The sequence below is a fragment of the Alosa pseudoharengus genome, unplaced genomic scaffold (genome assembly GCF_046254945.1).
Source record: "Alosa pseudoharengus isolate Yale_2024_CS ecotype anadromous, Long Island Sound unplaced genomic scaffold, YU_APseudo_1.1 YU_APseudo_1.1_scf_21, whole genome shotgun sequence".
Lineage (NCBI taxonomy): Eukaryota > Metazoa > Chordata > Actinopteri > Clupeiformes > Clupeidae > Alosa > Alosa pseudoharengus.
In genome coordinates, this window is record NW_027468674.1 from 22,177,392 (window position 1) to 22,195,262 (window position 17,871).

General features: G+C 38.6%; 1 protein-coding gene and 1 long non-coding RNA gene across 2 annotated transcripts; both read right to left on the minus strand.

Annotated features, from left to right (window-relative positions):
• Positions 1 to 5,387: 5,387 nt before the first annotated feature.
• On the minus strand, positions 5,388 to 6,950 carry LOC143138499 (uncharacterized). Its single transcript, XR_012990236.1, has 3 exons — positions 6,599 to 6,950; positions 5,843 to 5,962; positions 5,388 to 5,524 (listed from the first exon to the last, which is right to left on the minus strand). It is a non-coding gene; the product is annotated as an uncharacterized LOC143138499 (long non-coding RNA).
• A 1,229-nt stretch (positions 6,951 to 8,179) lies between these two features.
• Positions 8,180 to 9,536, minus strand: LOC143138500 (serum amyloid P-component-like). Its single transcript, XM_076298953.1, has 3 exons — positions 9,443 to 9,536; positions 9,194 to 9,355; positions 8,180 to 9,098 (listed from the first exon to the last, which is right to left on the minus strand). The coding sequence occupies exons 1-3, from the start codon at positions 9,510 to 9,512 to the stop codon at positions 8,470 to 8,472; spliced, it is 861 nt and encodes a 286-aa protein (XP_076155068.1). The 5' UTR covers positions 9,513 to 9,536; the 3' UTR covers positions 8,180 to 8,469.
• Between the last annotated feature and the right edge of the window lie 8,335 nt (positions 9,537 to 17,871).

Genomic DNA, 17,871 nt, shown 5'->3' on the forward strand with positions numbered 1-17,871 from the left:
CGTTTTGATTGTAGCCTAGCCTCTGTGCATCTGTAGTGACATGTAGCAACATAGCCTACAACACAAATGTCTGTGCAATAAATAGCCCATGTTACACGCCTGTGTATGTCCTAACTCTGAACAAATGGCATCCTGTCTTTCCCTCATGCACATGTGATATGTTATTCTGAGACATAATCTATAAAAATGCATACACATAACTAAACACACAAAAAGTTGTGAAAACAATGTATTGTATTAGTTATTTACAGCCAGGACAAATAAACTGTCCTTCAGTGTCAGGCCAGTTTACACATTCAGTGGTAGGCCTACCAGCCCTGGCAGCAATCACATTTTATCTTCAAGACAAAAAACATTGGCTTGACATCAGTATTAACTCAAAAAAACCAATATTATCATACCAAAATACCCACAGAGTATTGTGTGCAAGGAAAGGATACGGATATACAAAAACAAAGTTTGGGTAATCAGCCTTCAAAGGGCAGAAATGGGGTGCCCTGTCTATCTATTGTACAGCAGTTTATTCTTTTCCATTTTAATTTTACATTGTAAGAGGGAGTCTGGCCAAGTTAGCCTAATATTCTTAGGGAATACAACATAACAGCAGATTTGGTCAAAAATGTAAATTCAGGCATGCGTATAGAACAGCATGATATGAGCCTGTCTGGCATCAAATACACGAGTGGAGTGGTGTGTTTTGGTGAGTGCTGGTGAACATATTTTCATCACAGCAGGCAACTAAGTAACTTGTCATCTTGATAATATGATAAACTACAATAAGAAAGCAACATAATTCCGTTGTCTGTTTCTCTGTTCCTACCTGAACAGTAAACTTTCAAAGCGGTAAGACCTGCTCAAAATGCCATTAACTCTATTAAGAGTTGATGAGCTTTCAAAATGATTTTGGAAACGTTATTTTAAGGTAAAAACTCTTCAGGGGTCCTTTATGCATCACATGACTCATTTGGGGTTTGAGGGGCCAGTTTACTACCTGTTATAATCAGCCCATATGTAGTCATTCACCTCAATCTGATGAACTTTACGTTATAGTCCCCCCCCCCCCATCATCCTCATTGAGCACATAGGTTCTTGTAAAGTGCTACTTAATTGCATTTGTAACCATTACCTTTTGAATATACAGATTCTATATGACCATACCCCACATTAATAACATTAACCCATTCATCTTGTGTATCTGAAGGACTTCTGTAAGTAGGTATTATCCATGTAAAGCTAGACAGTGTTTGTAAGGTAATAAAGCATATTGACTTAATGTAGTTATGACCTTTATGGATAAACATAACCAATATACTGTAAGTGCATGGCCCATATTGATGCCCTGCTTCCCTAATGGTACAATAACAACATGATTGTATAAAACAAGTTTTATTATTTCACAAGACTCCAAGATATCAGAATGTCCAATAAAGGATGATCTGTTTTGGCAACAGAGGTAGCTGGGCATTGTAATGCAGCACAAGTACATTTGTCAAACTAGGCTAACATGTTTGTGTAGGCAAGCATGCGTGACCAAACCTCGAAACTCATTGGACATCACACACAAAGAAAAAAGATGATGTACTGACACTTTAAAGTAATCTACCATGATGTCCCACTGACATTACAACTTTAAGTGCTAAATAGCCCATTTAAACAGGGCTAAATGAAAGTAATAACAATTTGATAGGCTGTAGGCTAGCCTGTCTAGGCTACACAAGATCAAAACATACGCCAAATTGCATAATCGTACTCGACCACCAGTGGTCGTCGAAATTGTCACGTTTTCCCACAATAACCCATATCAACATTCAAAAACGTGTTACAATTGCTGTAGTCTTATAGCTTCTTTACCAACATTTTCAGTTCCATTTGAGTCACGCTTCATGAATGCTCTCTAGTTGCGCGCGCACGACAACCTCCGTTTATAAATATTCACGCTAAACTCCACCCGACTCCACCCATGGAAACTCAGAATCTCAGAAACCGTATATCTGGTAACACCGGCAGGCCTTTCTGTGCTAACGCCTAGGTTCGTGACAGACTTTGTTTCTTGACGGGAACATTTTATAATGCACGACTATAATAAAGGGGGTTTAAAACATGCCCTCCACTCGCGGCTGCAAATGTTGTTTGGGGCAAATGGACAACTCCAAATAGACCCTGCACTGCTATTTCATCCCATAGGAATACATAGGCCCACGTTAGTAGCCTACATAACCGATCCACCACCGTGTATTTATTATACTGTAGGCTAGTTTATGTGTGCTAACCTTATGTGCGTAGGCCTAGTCCAAGAGCAAAGAGAACACCGAGGTTAATAAATGTACGCAATTCAAATGGGAAAAACTAAAATATAGAAGTTTTAGCACCGAGGTGTTTTAGCTTAGGTGTTTTCCATGTCTTGATCTTAGATGTCTCTACACACACTGATTGGACATGATTTGATTAGGCACTCATCTATCTAGGTCTCACAGCTGACAATGCATGTCAGTGCAAAAAAAACACAAAAAAAACGAGGTTTTAAGAACTCATTGTAGAGCTCAGACACACGTGTCAAATAGAGAAGGCCACTCAAAAGCACAGGCTCTGTACATTCTTAAATGGAAGAAACAGCTATGCCTCTTCTTCGAGCTGGCTGCCTGGACGTATAATTTTTGGGAGAAAGTTGACCAAAAGATGATCAAGAACCCAATGGTCATTCTAACTTATCCCAAGAGATTCTGTGTTGAGACGGGAGAAACGTACCATCACTGCAACACCACTGCAGGCTTTATGAGAGAGGGCTCTATCTTGCACCCATCGCAGGGTGGCGCAAAGTGCAACAAGGCTTATTCTTATTTTACGCTCTATAGACCCCCTTCAGTGTTTGTAATGATCGACCCTATGCAGCTAGGTTGGGTGCATGTGCAGCATGGGGTCAGAAAAATGGCGAAGCTGCACTGTCATTGTTGCCTAAGGGCCTCGAACTGTAGCCTATCTTAATAAATTAGTTTTAGCTATTGTCAATCCTCTGCCTGATCCTGAGCTGATAACATAATGGGTAGACAACGTTAGCAAGTGGTCAGAGATTTATTAGCCTGATATAGGCTACGGTTATCTGGTTGACAAGCCCAGCTTGTATAGGCTACTGCTACATGCAAAAAAGTACAAGTAAACATATTTTCACACACACACAAACACAGTTCAATGGGATGGAAAGAAAGCTTTCCGATCCCGTGATGTGGACCGTGAAGGGGTCTATAATGTGATGATTTTCCACCATGCTTTCCACTTTTATAAAACCCTGCGCCCAGGGGTGTGGTAATTAGCGACATAAGGTGTGGTCTGGCCAATACCTCCATGGGTCTGGAGCATGATCCAAAAATCGCTATCTTACACACACAACACTCTAAAAATCATTACGCCACTGACCAAGAAAAACCTGGTCTATCGAAAGGCATAAGCACAGCTGAAGATGCACTGTCAGGAGATGTATAGCAGCAACTTCTCTGCAAGATAAATGTCCTTACGATTTTTATTCAGTCATTTGAATATTATTGGGGTAAGTGTTTTCGATGGTAACCCCTTGTGAGTCAATAGTGAAAGTAATTAACTGTGTAGAACTGTTTTGTCGTTGATGCTTGACCACATCATCGTGCCATTCAATTAGTAAATGTGTACTGGCCATGCCTTTAATATCTCTTTCTTTACGCCTCTGACCATCTGTTTCTGATCGCCAAAATAGGGCCTACACTGTAAAACCCGACAAGTTAATTGAACTCAAAAAAATTGGTGAAACCGATTACACAAAAAAATTTAAGTAATAGTAACTCGGTTTTGCTAAGTCAAAGAAACTTACCTTTTTTAATTAGTCTTCACTAGCAAATTTTGAGTGTGTTCAACAAGGTTTTTTTAAGTTAAAGAAACATCAACTACATGAGTTCACGGTAATTAATAAAATTAAGCTTAGACAGCTTAATTGGATTTATTGATGTCAGCCTGAAATATTTCATTTTGCTTCAACCAATTCTTTAAATTAAATTTAAAACTTAAAAGTTTTAATTTCCAGAAAGTTGAACAAACTTGTCAATTTTGATTAGTTTCAACTAAGGACTTGAAAGAAAATTATTAAAAAGGTTGACAAAGGCCAGTGAAATTCTTCTTAATCTTTTATTTTCATGTAAACCATGGAAACAAATACAGGTTGGAGTTCAGAACAGGGCTGTAGTGGAGGCTAAATTCAAATAAACACAGTTTAGATCAAGGGCATAAAGACTAGATAGATAGATAGATCGATAGACAGATAGATAGATAGATAGATAGATAGATAGATAGATAGATAGATACTTTATGACAAATGCCTGACCAATGCTAGGAAATTCAACAATCATTTCAATCCAAAACAACAGGAGTCTTCTTTGGGCAGAGGGATGCATTTGCACTGTTCGTGCTGATCAGAATGAGTTCAACAGTAAGGTCCTCAATATCTGGGAACTCCGATTGAGAGACCTGAAGAAATGAACAAAGAACAATTGTGTGTTAATTGAATATCTAATAGGCATTACATGTCAAGTGATACCATGTCATATTAAGTTTAACATTTTATCTTCAAACTTTTCCAGGGCAGTTGCATTATTGAAATAATTACTTGAAATAATACTAAGTAACTTCCCTGGAGTTTCTTGGTGAAAAAACAAACAGAAAAACAAAAGCTTGAAATGTAACTCCAGCGTTATTCGACACATAGCCCTGTTGTTCGAGGTCACGGCTGTTCGTAAGAATAAAATTAAAAGAATTAAAAAAATTGGTGCAACATAGACTGAGTAGTGGCCCAGCAGCTATTGATAACCTACCAGGGAATTTGGCTTTAGTTTCAGTTCAGTTCAAATGCCTTGTTAGGTTAGTTTAAAGGGGTGGTTCAGGATTTTGGACATAGGACCTCATTTCCAAGTTACCAAGTGTGATATTACATTAATACACAGGATTAGGTGTTATAATCCCTTGTGCCAAGATCCAAGATAAAAACACAAGTTGGAGACCGTTTTCAACACGTTTCATCCAGTCCTTCTAGTTGCAGAGTTCGCAGGTGCTAGGCTGGCGCGAGTCAACAGTATGTGTAAGCCTGCCACTAAAAACAGTCTTACCCACTCCATAGTACACCGAGGCAAATAAATATAACGCCTGAATAGACGAGGACTGGGTGAAACGTGTTAAAAACGGTCTCCACTGATAAATAACACACTTGCTAACTTGGAAATTAGGTCCTATGTCCAAAATCCTGAACCACCCATTTAAGCTGCTGGACCAGTATTTGCTTTATGTTGTATACTCAATTTTCTCATTGTTTTTCATTCTAATAGCATGCGTTGACCTCGAAACAACAGGCCATGGGTCGCTTAATGCCACAGTTACGCTTTAACTGTCATGTCAATAGAAAACATTTACTTACATCCCATGTCTTTAGAAAAGTGGCATCATCCTCATGGAGGTAGAAAGGAAGGCCACGGAGCGCCACAGCACGTCGGATATTTACATCTGAGGATCCCTGCATGAGAAAACAAGCCAGTTAATAACTACAAAATGCAATTCAATAGGATTACCTTTCTTTGATAGTACAGCTTCTGAAACCAAAGCATTCTTTTTATCTTAAGTCCATGGAGGAGTTGTAATCTACAAGACCTCTGCTTTCAAAGGGGGTCAAGCACTCTTAGTATGTGGAAACAGGGCCATTGTTAGTAGGCGGTGTGCAATTTCGAGCAAAAACTCAAAATAGGGGGGTAAGTGTAAAGATTTAAAACACATTTGGTCAGAACCACACATGAAATGAATCTATTCCAAGTATTTGTACAAAAGAAATGCTTACCTGGGATTCCAACATGATTGCAGGCCACCACCGAACCAATAGGCTATGTCTGCGGGGAAGGACGTCTGATATGATCTCCTTCCTTCTCAATGCCAATGTTGTTTGCATCAACTTCTGAATCTGTGAATTGAAGGACGAATACACATTTGAACATACTGACAATCTCTATTAGGACAATCCACCATCTCATGATGTCGCTTTAAATGCCACTTTAAATGCATCCTTAAATGGCCGAGAACAGTTTGCACATTAAATGGTTGTTTTCAACTACACAGCTGACATGCGAATAATACACATTCTGACTGAGCATGAACTGTGTGTGACCGTGTCAAATGAATTTAGGCTACTGACTTAAATGTGCAGACAGTCAGTAACATGACAGTGGACTAACGTTAACAGTTAATGGAGGAAACATTGCTAACATGCTGTAAACGATAATGTTGCAGGACCTGTGCCCTGTTATCAAGCAGTGCACCACAAAGCTTGCACTTCCAAGCTATTGTGTTAAATAGTGCTAACGGGGGTTAATTAGTTCATATTTTTAGTACTCACATTGGCAAATTGAGTTAGATCGCTGGCTGATCCAGCAAGTGCTGGCATACAGCAGCCAAATTCTTAGCTGCTAGTGCTAGCTAGTTCTAGCCGGATAAAGTTACGTCACGTAGCCTAAGACAATATTTTCAAACATTCGGGTTTTTAAACAATATGATAAAGGACGTGCTTTAGGGTCAACATGCACCTCACTTTTCCACTTACGTTTAATTGCGGTTTTTCTCTCTTCTCGTCGTCTCCTCTCTCGTTGTCTATTTTCACTGCTCTTGTTCTCGTCTCTTGTCATCTGGTGGTCGACCGTTGGCGGCGTCGCTTGTCACTCGGCGTTGGTGCTGTACACAAGGTCCACGTATGGCAGAAGATCCGCCTACAAATTTGCTACAATTTGCGAAGTTTCCCACGCTTTCTATTTTTTCAAATTACTTAAAGCGGATGAGTGCTGTCAACTTAAAAGTTCAAATTTGTTCAAGTAACACAGACGATTAGAGTACTATTAACTTTTTTTCATTTTTGAGTGTTTACAAATCAAAAACATTGTTTTACTTGTACTGTTCGGTTTTACAGTGTAGAGTGGCCAAGGAGCTCCTTCCAATGAAAGATAGGAAAGCCCTCCTGGAGTCTGCACCTCAGTAGTAGTTTAGTGTCTTAAGCAAGAGTTTACCCATGGTGTGAACATTAAATATAATTTATTAGTATACCTAGGCTTAGGCTATAATAAGAATAACACAGAGGTCTGGGGGTTTCTCCCCCCGGGGAATATACAATTGTGGTTGCTAATCACATCATTTAATCCACTTTTCCCCAATGAAAACAGTACTGTCTTTACGGTCATTATTATCTATAGGCTGTTCATAATGAGTAGATCTAAAAGTAAGACAACAGACACACAAATGTAGCCTACTGAAAGCAGAGACGGTTAAACTGAAATCTTTGCTGTAAGCTGGACACAACCAATTTCTTAACCATTACTGCCACCTGGTGGCATTCACCTATAGACCATATCTTGTAATTATTGTCAACTAAAGCAACAGTATGCAAATATTTTGTAATTTATAGCGTACTAATTTTGATATTATCTTTGGTATTATCTATTGATCTTAAATTATTTTTTCCTAGACATCCATAGGACAGCAAAATTAGGAGAAATAAGGCAATATATGAATACTTTAAAATTAAGAAGAAAGAGTATATGTTGAGATCTTAAATTGGACTTAAACTGAATTTAGGATACAGAAAGGCTATTTTGCTGTTGATACACCATATCACCATATCACTGATATGTATATTCCCGTTTAACATGCTCAAGTTTTCATCAGTGGCAACTGCTGTGTTTAAATAAAGTCTCCAGATCAGAGAACACAGAGAGCCCCTTCATTCTGTATCCCCCTCCCCTCCCTCAAACATACACAGGATAATAGCACAATTCTAATAGCAGAATACTTTTATTGCATGAAAGTATGGGAAAATGTTCTCTGGAAGAGATTACTGGTGTACTGTATAAGTAGATCTTTCAAAGCTGGTACAGATGCATACAAGTTATTATGTATATTCAAGTAAGTAAGTATAGTATATGATGTATATTTAAGTAAGTACTAAGTAAGAAACGTGTTCAGCAAGTTTGACATTTAATTTGTCTTTGTCATTTCATTTGTAACACCAGGAGGCGCCATAACTACATCAAAAGCATGTTTTGCCACTAAAATGATTAGACCTGAAAAAAAAAAACTGTTGTACATTATTAGTTGACTTTGACTTTCAATGTAGGCAAAAATTGAGGACCGGAAATCAGAGATAAAGCACAAGTTTATTTAGGCTTCCTTACAATAGCATGTGTTTTAACAGAGCGTCAACTGCAGGACATGTCAATGTAATAATATTGTCATGGCCAAATAGTACCTTCAAGAGAGACTCAACAGGTAAGAGATACAAAAATGAAATGAAGAACACTAAAACAGCTGTAGCCTACTCAGTTCATGCATGTAGGCAATACACTCATTTGTCAGCTAAAACATAAAGCTACAAAAGAAAGTGCAAATGTAAATGAAAAATTTAAAATTCACATGCTCGAATAATTTTTAATCTATTATTTTGCACTCTGAATGAATAGAAATCACAGAAACGTCTCCCTTAATGGTGTATTTTAATGCCCTCCAGTTAATCAGAAAATCATACTGGACGTTAGGCCTACTTGAATATTTCATTAAACTTCTGACTAATTGGTCATTTTGCCAAAGGTACACGTCAGTCACCATCCCAACAAAGTTCTGTGCAACATCGATGCCACCACCATACTTATCCTGATCTTGGCCGATCATCACAATAGGGTTTGCCCCAATGCCATGGCCACTCTTAAAAGACCCATTAAACACACGTTTGTCATTCAACCATAAATAGGTTTCACCAGAATACTTGCTCCAGCTGGAGCATACAGAGTTCCACTTGTTCGCCTGGCATGAGATATTTGTGTAGATGTTTTCGTCATTGATGGAAAAACTGAATAGACCTGAGCTTTCAATAAACAACAAAAAAGCGTTTGCGCTGGAAGTGGTGGCGAGAGAGAACAGAGACTGGTCTTTCCTGGGACATTTAGAGAAGAACCTCATACACAAGGTCAAATCATTGACTGGCTCCTCAAAGGCAGGCATCATTTTCACATAAGATGTGCCAACCTTTTCAGGAAAACAGAACTGCCGGTCTTTCATATCTGTGGAAAAGTATTACAGCAACAGCTTGACACACATCAGATGGTATGAATAAGCACATGTATAACTTTCATATCTTTGCACAACTACTTCTCACCGTTGGTGTCCTTCTCTGGCCACTGCATCATATTTCCAGTCTTCCTGATGGTTATTTCAATATTGATACTCAGTAAAAGTACACATGTCAAAGTGCATATGCCAGTGCATATGACCACCACCCTGTAAAATACTTCACATTCATGTTGTGTTGAGGAACTCCCTGAGGGAAAAGTGTAATAAACAATTGACTAGGGCTATATGTGATATTAATATTTAAAATATTAGCCAGGGCTCATTTACACTTTACCTTGAGGTTGATTTCTGGCCATGTTCAAAGTAGCGTAAACGTTTCCACCATTACCGTTAGACTCAGACATGACTGCGCCTTTACTTCCTTGCTGTTCTCAAGTCTTGCACAGAGTTTTATAGTTGCCTGCTACAAATGAGGAAGATGTCGTCATATTTAGCAATGTGTTGGGGGTGTTTGCAAGGTTTCCCATGCTTTTAAAGCAGTGAGGTCAGTAATTGTAAACTAAAACTCTATAATGTTGCTCTATAATCTTGTTAAGTGGATATCTCTGCATTAATTTGGCATGTACAGCAAGGATGTCAAACATAAGGCCCAGGGGCCAGATCATGCCCCCTAGCAGGTTTCGGCCCCCCAGATGTTTTGGTTAGGAAGGGAAAATGAGAAAAAAACAATATTCACATACAGCTGTCTTCAACTAAGTTATGTGTAATAAGCAATATCTCTATGATATGATCAATTGATTAAACCTAGCACCACAAACCATCCCCAGGAAGGAAGAGGCCGATAAAACCTGAGTAGGCTATTTCAAGAGAGAAAGAGCAGTAAATGACAGCAGTAGATGATTTGTACTTGTTTGCTCATACGTGAGTATTGTAAAGGAGTATATCATCAAACAACACTCTGATTGATACCCATTCAAAAAATAATAATGACCATAACAATGACGGTCCCCATTTCAACTTCAGCTTAATTCTTGCTGGTGATATGTCTTTTTGTCTTTTTGTCTTTGATAGCAAACAATGTTCATGAAACATTGTCACCACACTTTCTTCAAGAATATTAATAGATATCTCCAGGGGATGTAACAACAGTAAACTCACAATTTCTTGTGACCCACATATCGACATACTTTTTGGGGTGTGTGTGGGGGGTTCATTTTATTAATTTGGAACACTAGAGGATTAGAATATTTGAAAACTTGTAAACTGGACTGATTTGAACACTGAATACACATATATTGTAGCCTATATAATAATATAGCCTATAAAATAATTCACCCTTGTTTCAGTGATTCATGAACTCGTAACAGGGTGAACGGCACTTCTGCATTTGCTTCGCAGCCCTGTATCGGCTATAACCGATGGATTCGATTGAATCCCTGATAGCACAGGGGCGTTGAATCCAGGGGCGGAGCCAGACATTGTAAACATTCGGGGCTTAGCCCATTTACATTTTTTTTTAAATAACCCCTTAAATAGCCTAATGACTTTTAGTGAATTTTGTGTAAACTAATGGACACATTGAGATTTAAAATGTGAAACTAACATTCAACAGATTCAAGGTATCTGACTGGTTTTGGGTCTTTCAAGAGGCAATATCTGTTCATATCTGTTTAGCATGTACTTAGTTAATTAAGCGTTTCTTATGGTTTGTATATTATAGTATTTGTTTATTTTCATTAGGCTATTGTTTGATATGACATTATTGTTTATTATTGCTATTCTCCTTCTTCCTCTTCCCTGATCTCATCTGTGTGACAAATATATAGAATATCTTATACTATAATATACATAATATCATGATATAATTACAGTATGGCCAGTCATCATGATACAAGGGTATTTTAGAAGGAATGCATTATCATCTTGACATAGGCGTTTCTAAATTATATTAATTTTGTAATTTAGCAAGATTATAGGTTTCATCAGGTCTTTACACAGGTGAATAAAATTTACACAGGTGAATAAAATCAAGCACCTAGATTATGAATGCAGACTGCATGGTGCTTGATTAACACACTTATGGAAAGGGCATTTTCCTCTCAATATATCATTGTAATGTTTTTTTTTTAGTTTAGTTAGTTAGGCAGCCAAAACAACATAACATGACTTTTATATTTATGTGGACTCTTGGATTATAAAATCTGTGGTGGTGGATAGGATATCAACAAGGTTTTAAGGTAGGCTAACAGTTAACATTCTTTTGTGCAACATATGACACTGAAAAGTTGACATGGGCAGATAACTGTTAATGGGTTTTTCTGACATTTCAAAACAGTGTAGCCTAATTTATTACAAGACGAGGATCACTTTGTTTTGGGAGCTGGAATTTCTTATTCTGCAGTAGGCTTAGCTAGCCTATGAGAGTACTGAATTTGCCTTTTCCGCCGACGAACGAGGACATTTAACGTTAACGTTAAGCATTTAGGGAGCTAGCCAAGTAGCCTAACGTTAGCCTGCCTAACTGACTGAAAGCTCTTAACGTGAAATCACCAACCTGAAACAACACCATCCGTCAGTTCACTGGGCGATGCTGTTGCTTGAACGGAGCTGGGTGGTCTTTTGAAAAACTTTCTAATATCCATATCGTTTCAACAACATGTACACAAAGTGTTTTATCACAGACTGTAAAAGTGACAGACTTCTGACAGAGGCATTTTGGAACACCGAAGCCATGACATAGCGTTGTCAAGGCAGCATTTTCGCTGGATCTAAACAAATCAATCTAACCATTGAAATCACCATAGCGGATAGCCCAGAGACCTGGCATAGATCGTGTAGCAAGTCAAATTATTTTTCAATATTGGGCTTTGAAAATAAGGGATATATTTCCTCAGTAATAGAGCATTTTGTGACATTTATAGAGAAACCGAGGGGAAGTTATATTGGAAATAAGAGTTGACGGGAATTTAAAACACTAAAAAAAGATTCGGGGCTTTTGAAAAAAGATTCGGGGCTTAAGCCCCCTAAGCCACCCCCTAGCTCCGCCACTGACATAAGCATGCTTATAAAACCTAGCATCTCAATATCTGGATGCCCTCGCTCACTTTTGCTTATTAGGTAGGCCTAACTTGACATTTAAAGCAACACCAAAGAACTTTTCATCTGTCGCACGCACTATTTGTTTATCCAGCACCGGCTTTGCAAATAACAATGTCCACAGACAAGGTAGAATAAGTTGCATGATTTTATGAAAGTACGATGTATTGCGACATCAGATGCAAGTGAAATTTGTAGTTTCTCATGTCTCATTCCATCGAACTACAGATCCGCTACCCGATGCAGCAAACTTACATAGTGCGGTAATAGCCGATAGAGGGCCGCGAAGCGAATGCAGAAAGTGCCGTTCACCCTGTTACGAGTTGATGAACCACTGAAACGATTTTGGAAACATTATTTTAAGGTACAAAAAACTCTTTGGTGTTGCTTTAAAAGCTGGGGTGCGATTAACTGCAACCGCTAATATATGTGGAATACAGTAGCTGCAAAAAACAACAAGAACCGGTCTGAAGCAGTCATGCAAGACTACTTTTCTAAACCTAAGGTCATACAGAGGTAAGATACAGGGCCCTCTTGGCAACACCAAAGAGCAACACCAAAGAACGTTTCCTCTGTCGCACGCACGCTATTTGTTTATCCACCGGCTTTGCAAATAATGATGTCCACAGACAAGGGAATATGTTGCATGAAAAGTACCATGTATTGCGGCATCATGCAAGCACAATGTATTGCGGCATCATGCAAGTCAAATTTGTAGTTTCTTAGATAGCAAAGGGGCGTTGAATCCACGTTTGTTTGAAGCGGCGGAGGTTGATTCAACGTGGATTCAACCAGTGGCGGAGCTAGGGGGTGGCTTAGGGGGCTTAAGCCCCGAATCTTTTTTCAAAAGCCCCGAATCTTTTTTTAGTGTTTTAAATTCCCGTCAACTCTTATTTCCAATATAACTTCCCCTCGGTTTCTCTATAAATGTCACAAAATGCTCTATTACTGAGGAAATATATCCCTTATTTTCAAAGCCCAATATTGAAAAATAATTTGACTTGCTACACGATCTATGCCAGGTCTCTGGGCTATCCGCTATGGTGATTTCAATGGTTAGATTGATTTGTTTAGATCCAGCGAAAATGCTGCCTTGACAACGCTATGTCATGGCTTCGGTGTTCCAAAATGCCTCTGTCAGAAGTCTGTCACTTTTACAGTCTGTGATAAAACACTTTGTGTACATGTTGTTGAAACGATATGGATATTAGAAAGTTTTTCAAAAGACCACCCAGCTCCGTTCAAGCAACAGCATCGCCCAGTGAACTGACGGATGGTGTTGTTTCAGGTTGGTGATTTCACGTTAAGAGCTTTCAGTCAGTTAGGCAGGCTAACGTTAGGCTACTTGGCTAGCTCCCTAAATGCTTAACGTTAACGTTAAATGTCCTCGTTCGTCGGCGGAAAAGGCAAATTCAGTACTCTCATAGGCTAGCTAAGCCTACTGCAGAATAAGAAATTCCAGCTCCCAAAACAAAGTGATCCTCGTCTTGTAATAAATTAGGCTACACTGTTTTGAAATGTCAGAAAAACCCATTAACAGTTATCTGCCCATGTCAACTTTTCAGTGTCATATGTTGCACAAAAGAATGTTAACTGTTAGCCTACCTTAAAACCTTGTTGATATCCTATCCACCACCACAGATTTTATAATCCAAGAGTCCACATAAATATAAAAGTCATGTTATGTTGTTTTGGCTGCCTAACTAACTAAACTAAAAAAAAAACATTACAATGATATATTGAGAGGAAAGGGCCCTTTCCATAAGTGTGTTAATCAAGCACCATGCAGTCTGCATTCATAATCTAGGTGCTTGATTTTATTCACCTGTGTAAATTTTATTCACCTGTGTAAAGACCTGATGAAACCTATAATCTTGCTAAATTACAAAATTAATATAATTTAGAAACGCCTATGTCAAGATGATAATGCATTCCTTCTAAAATACCCTTGTATCATGATGACTGGCCATACTGTAATTATATCATGATATTATGTATATTATAGTATAAGATATTCTATATATTTGTCACACAGATGAGATCGATCAGGGAAGAGGAAGAAGGAGAATAGCAATAATAAACAATAATGTCATATCAAACAATAGCCTAATGAAAATAAACAAATACTATAATATACAAACCATAAGAAACGCTTAATTAACTAAGTACATGCTAAACAGATATGAACAGATATTGCCTCTTGAAAGACCCAAAACCAGTCAGATACCTTGAATCTGTTGAATGTTAGTTTCACATTTTAAATCTCAATGTGTCCATTAGTTTACACAAAATTCACTAAAAGTCATTAGGCTATTTAAGGGGTTATTTAAAAAAAAATGTAAATGGGCTAAGCCCCGAATGTTTACAATGTCTGGCTCCGCCCCTGGCTTATGTCTTTGTATAAATATGGGCAAAGACCCCATACCTCTTTGTCAGTCTCGCTGAGTATTGACCCCTCGGTAGTAAATCTGCTGTTGTCTGTTTAATAATCAATAGATTTAAAAAAAAATGTTTTTATCAGTATGCCAAACCCACCTATAGAGTGTTTCTTGCCAATTTTTTTTTTATTTCATCTTCCAATAGACCATGATTCCAGACACTATAAGTCACTATAGCATCAGTAACTCTTTCAATTTCGAGGCCCCCTCCCCCGTCTCCCCTTGAGTGACAGACAAGTATACAGTCTGGCATACATAGGAAGATGAACATGAAACCGAATTAGCATTCAGGGCATGAAAAACGATAGAAACTTAACGAGTTTGAACAGCGGAAACAGCAGTCGGGTAAACGTGTGTTCTTTCCATGGTTTGATACACGCATCTCTCCAGCGCGTGTTGCTGGCCTAGCCTAGGCCTACCTAACAGGGAAGTGAATCCCCTTCTGCGGCTTGCTTGCCAGCCTTTTCCAGTATAGGCCTACTTCGCAATGTTGTGAAATAACAGCATGTTCCCTTTTTTGAACGCGGGCGACTGGCTAGGCTACATAAAAAAACAACAACAAAAAAAACGTATCTTTAAAATGCTCTCATGATAACGTGCAGATCGTGATGAAACTAGCTAAATGGTTTTACAATATTTCAATATTTTAACGGATTACAATATTTCAGTCAAGCTCTAGTTGATTTAGATAGCTAACTGAACGTATGCAAAATTGAAAGTAGACTAATGTATGGGATGTAATGCATGGGCAATAGATGCACTTCGTAAATTAGGCCTGTATGAAGTATTAAAATGATTGTTTAAAGTAGTCTACGTTTTAAAAAAAATATTGAAGGGAATCAGGGGAGCCAGTTCAGTAGCCTATGTCTTTGGCAAGTAGCCTACTACAGACACACAGGTGAAGAACAGTCAGCCTCAGCCAGAAGGCTACTAGCCTTCAGACCCTTATAAATGACTGCATTACTTCATGTGTCAAACTGCAAATTTCTGAGCATCAAAACAGTTTTGGAGGAAATATATGCAGTGCAGGGAATGCAGTATTTTGGACCCAAAAACTGCATTGTAGGCCTACTGCATAGTGATTTACTACAGAAATGCAGTATTTTGGACATGAAAATAGGCTACTGCACTGCAGATAACTGAACTGTATAAAACTGCAGTTATTTTTTGTAAGGGGATATGTACAGCAAGCATCATAAGCAAACAGCCCCCTGATACTGGGCATTTAAATAGCTGTGAAGGTCCTTTAAGGGGGAAAACACTATATTTGGTAACTTCCATAGACATCCAAAATGGGGTGGGATGATTGTATTGGGAGCACTGAGGTGTCAGATAATATTAAACAATAGTTACATTTTGGCCCTTGGAGTTCAGGCAGGAGGGCCCCTTAGCAGGATTTTGCATAGGGCCCCATGGAGGTCTGAACCGGCACTGACCCTAACACTCAGCACTGGTGCCCCAGCAGTGGTGGCAACCCTGACATCTTGGTGCCAGGACAACAACCTGTTGCTCAACACCAGCAAAACCACGGAGCTGCTAGTGGACTACAGGAGGCTGAATGGAGAGCAGCTCACTCCTATTTGGCCATTTGGGGCACAGCAGTGGAAAGAGTCAGCTTCTTCAGATTCCTTGGGACTAACATCAGCGAGGATCTGAGCTGGTCACACCATAAGTATGGTCACAAAGGCAGCAAGACAGTGGCTCTTCTTTTTTTGGCGGCTGCAGAAGTTTAATATGGACGGTGAATTACTGACCAACTTCTACCGTACCATTGAGAGTGGCCTGACTGGCAACATCACAGCATGGTAGGGGAGACCGGGGTTGGTTGTCACACTCATCAGATCTCACTAACTAAAGGGTGCTGTTAGAAACCATTGATACAGAAATGTTCAGAATTAGGGTCAGAGTTCACCTACAAGAATATTTCAGGAGTAGGAGGCATAACATTGATATGAGAGGACTGAACTGTTTTTTCATGTGAAAATGTAATCAAGCACTCTGGTAATTGTCTTCTAGTTTTTTACACAGTGGGTTTATAACAAAACCATTCTTACTATTAAAAAGTATGAAGGGAGAGCTATGATTCAGATACATACTGTATTTTCTTAGCAACAGCACAACATGTCGTTGTTATTCTTAACTTTAACAAATCACATCATGTAATATTATGTATGTATTATGTAGGCCCAGTATTTCTCAGGCATCAGTGGCACTGCTGCTCCCCCACACAACCAGATTTATTTTTTAAGAATATATACTGTACATAGATTTACTATGGGATTATATATTATTATATCAATATTATGTTACACGAGGACGAACTGCACATGATTTTTTCTATGAATGTTGTCTCAGGTCATGCGATGCTAGGTTGCTGCATTTCAATAAAATTAAACCTTTTAAATGCATTTCCCCCCATTTAAATAACATAGTGACAACCAACCCCATAGTGTGTGACAACAGCAGTCATAGTAATGAGAAATATCTCATAAATAAATTAATATTTTTTAATAAAAACAAGATTTGGGCACGATTATTGGTTTCCTGCATGTAATACATTGTTAAAGGAACACTCTACTGTTTTTTCACATTAAACTATGTTATTCCCTTAACTAAGACGAGTTGATACCTACCTCTCTCGTCTCAGTGCTTGCACTCAATCTCAGTGCGTGACAAATGATGGGGTTGGTTGTCACAAGTGCACAAGATGTATTTGATGGTCTATATATTTTGAACAAAATATATTCTTGAGCTGAGTAAGGCGACTCTATTCCTGCCTGACACTTTAGGCTTCCATTGCACATTGAAAGGGAATATATTAAGGATACCATTTTTATTAAGGATTCAAATGAAAGTTAAAAAAAATAGGACAACCAACTCTGGTCTCGTAACAGTACTGCCCATGACTGCAAAGCTCTGCAAAGGGTGGTCAGGTCAGTGCAGTGCATTACAGGGACTGAGTTACCAACTATTCAGGACCTTTACAGCCAGCGCTGCAGGGAAAAGACCAAGTGGATCCTCGCTGACCCCAGTCATCCCGGCCACAATTAATATAGCCTACCTTTTTAATTACTACTTTTAATTAATTCTTTAAAGTTGAGCTGGCTCTTGAGGACAAGACATTTCATTACTGATAAATCCTTTTATGAGTAGGCCCACATGACAATGAACTTGAAATTGAACTTAGTGACCCCATGATGATAGTTTTTTCTGTAACTCTATCAGTGGT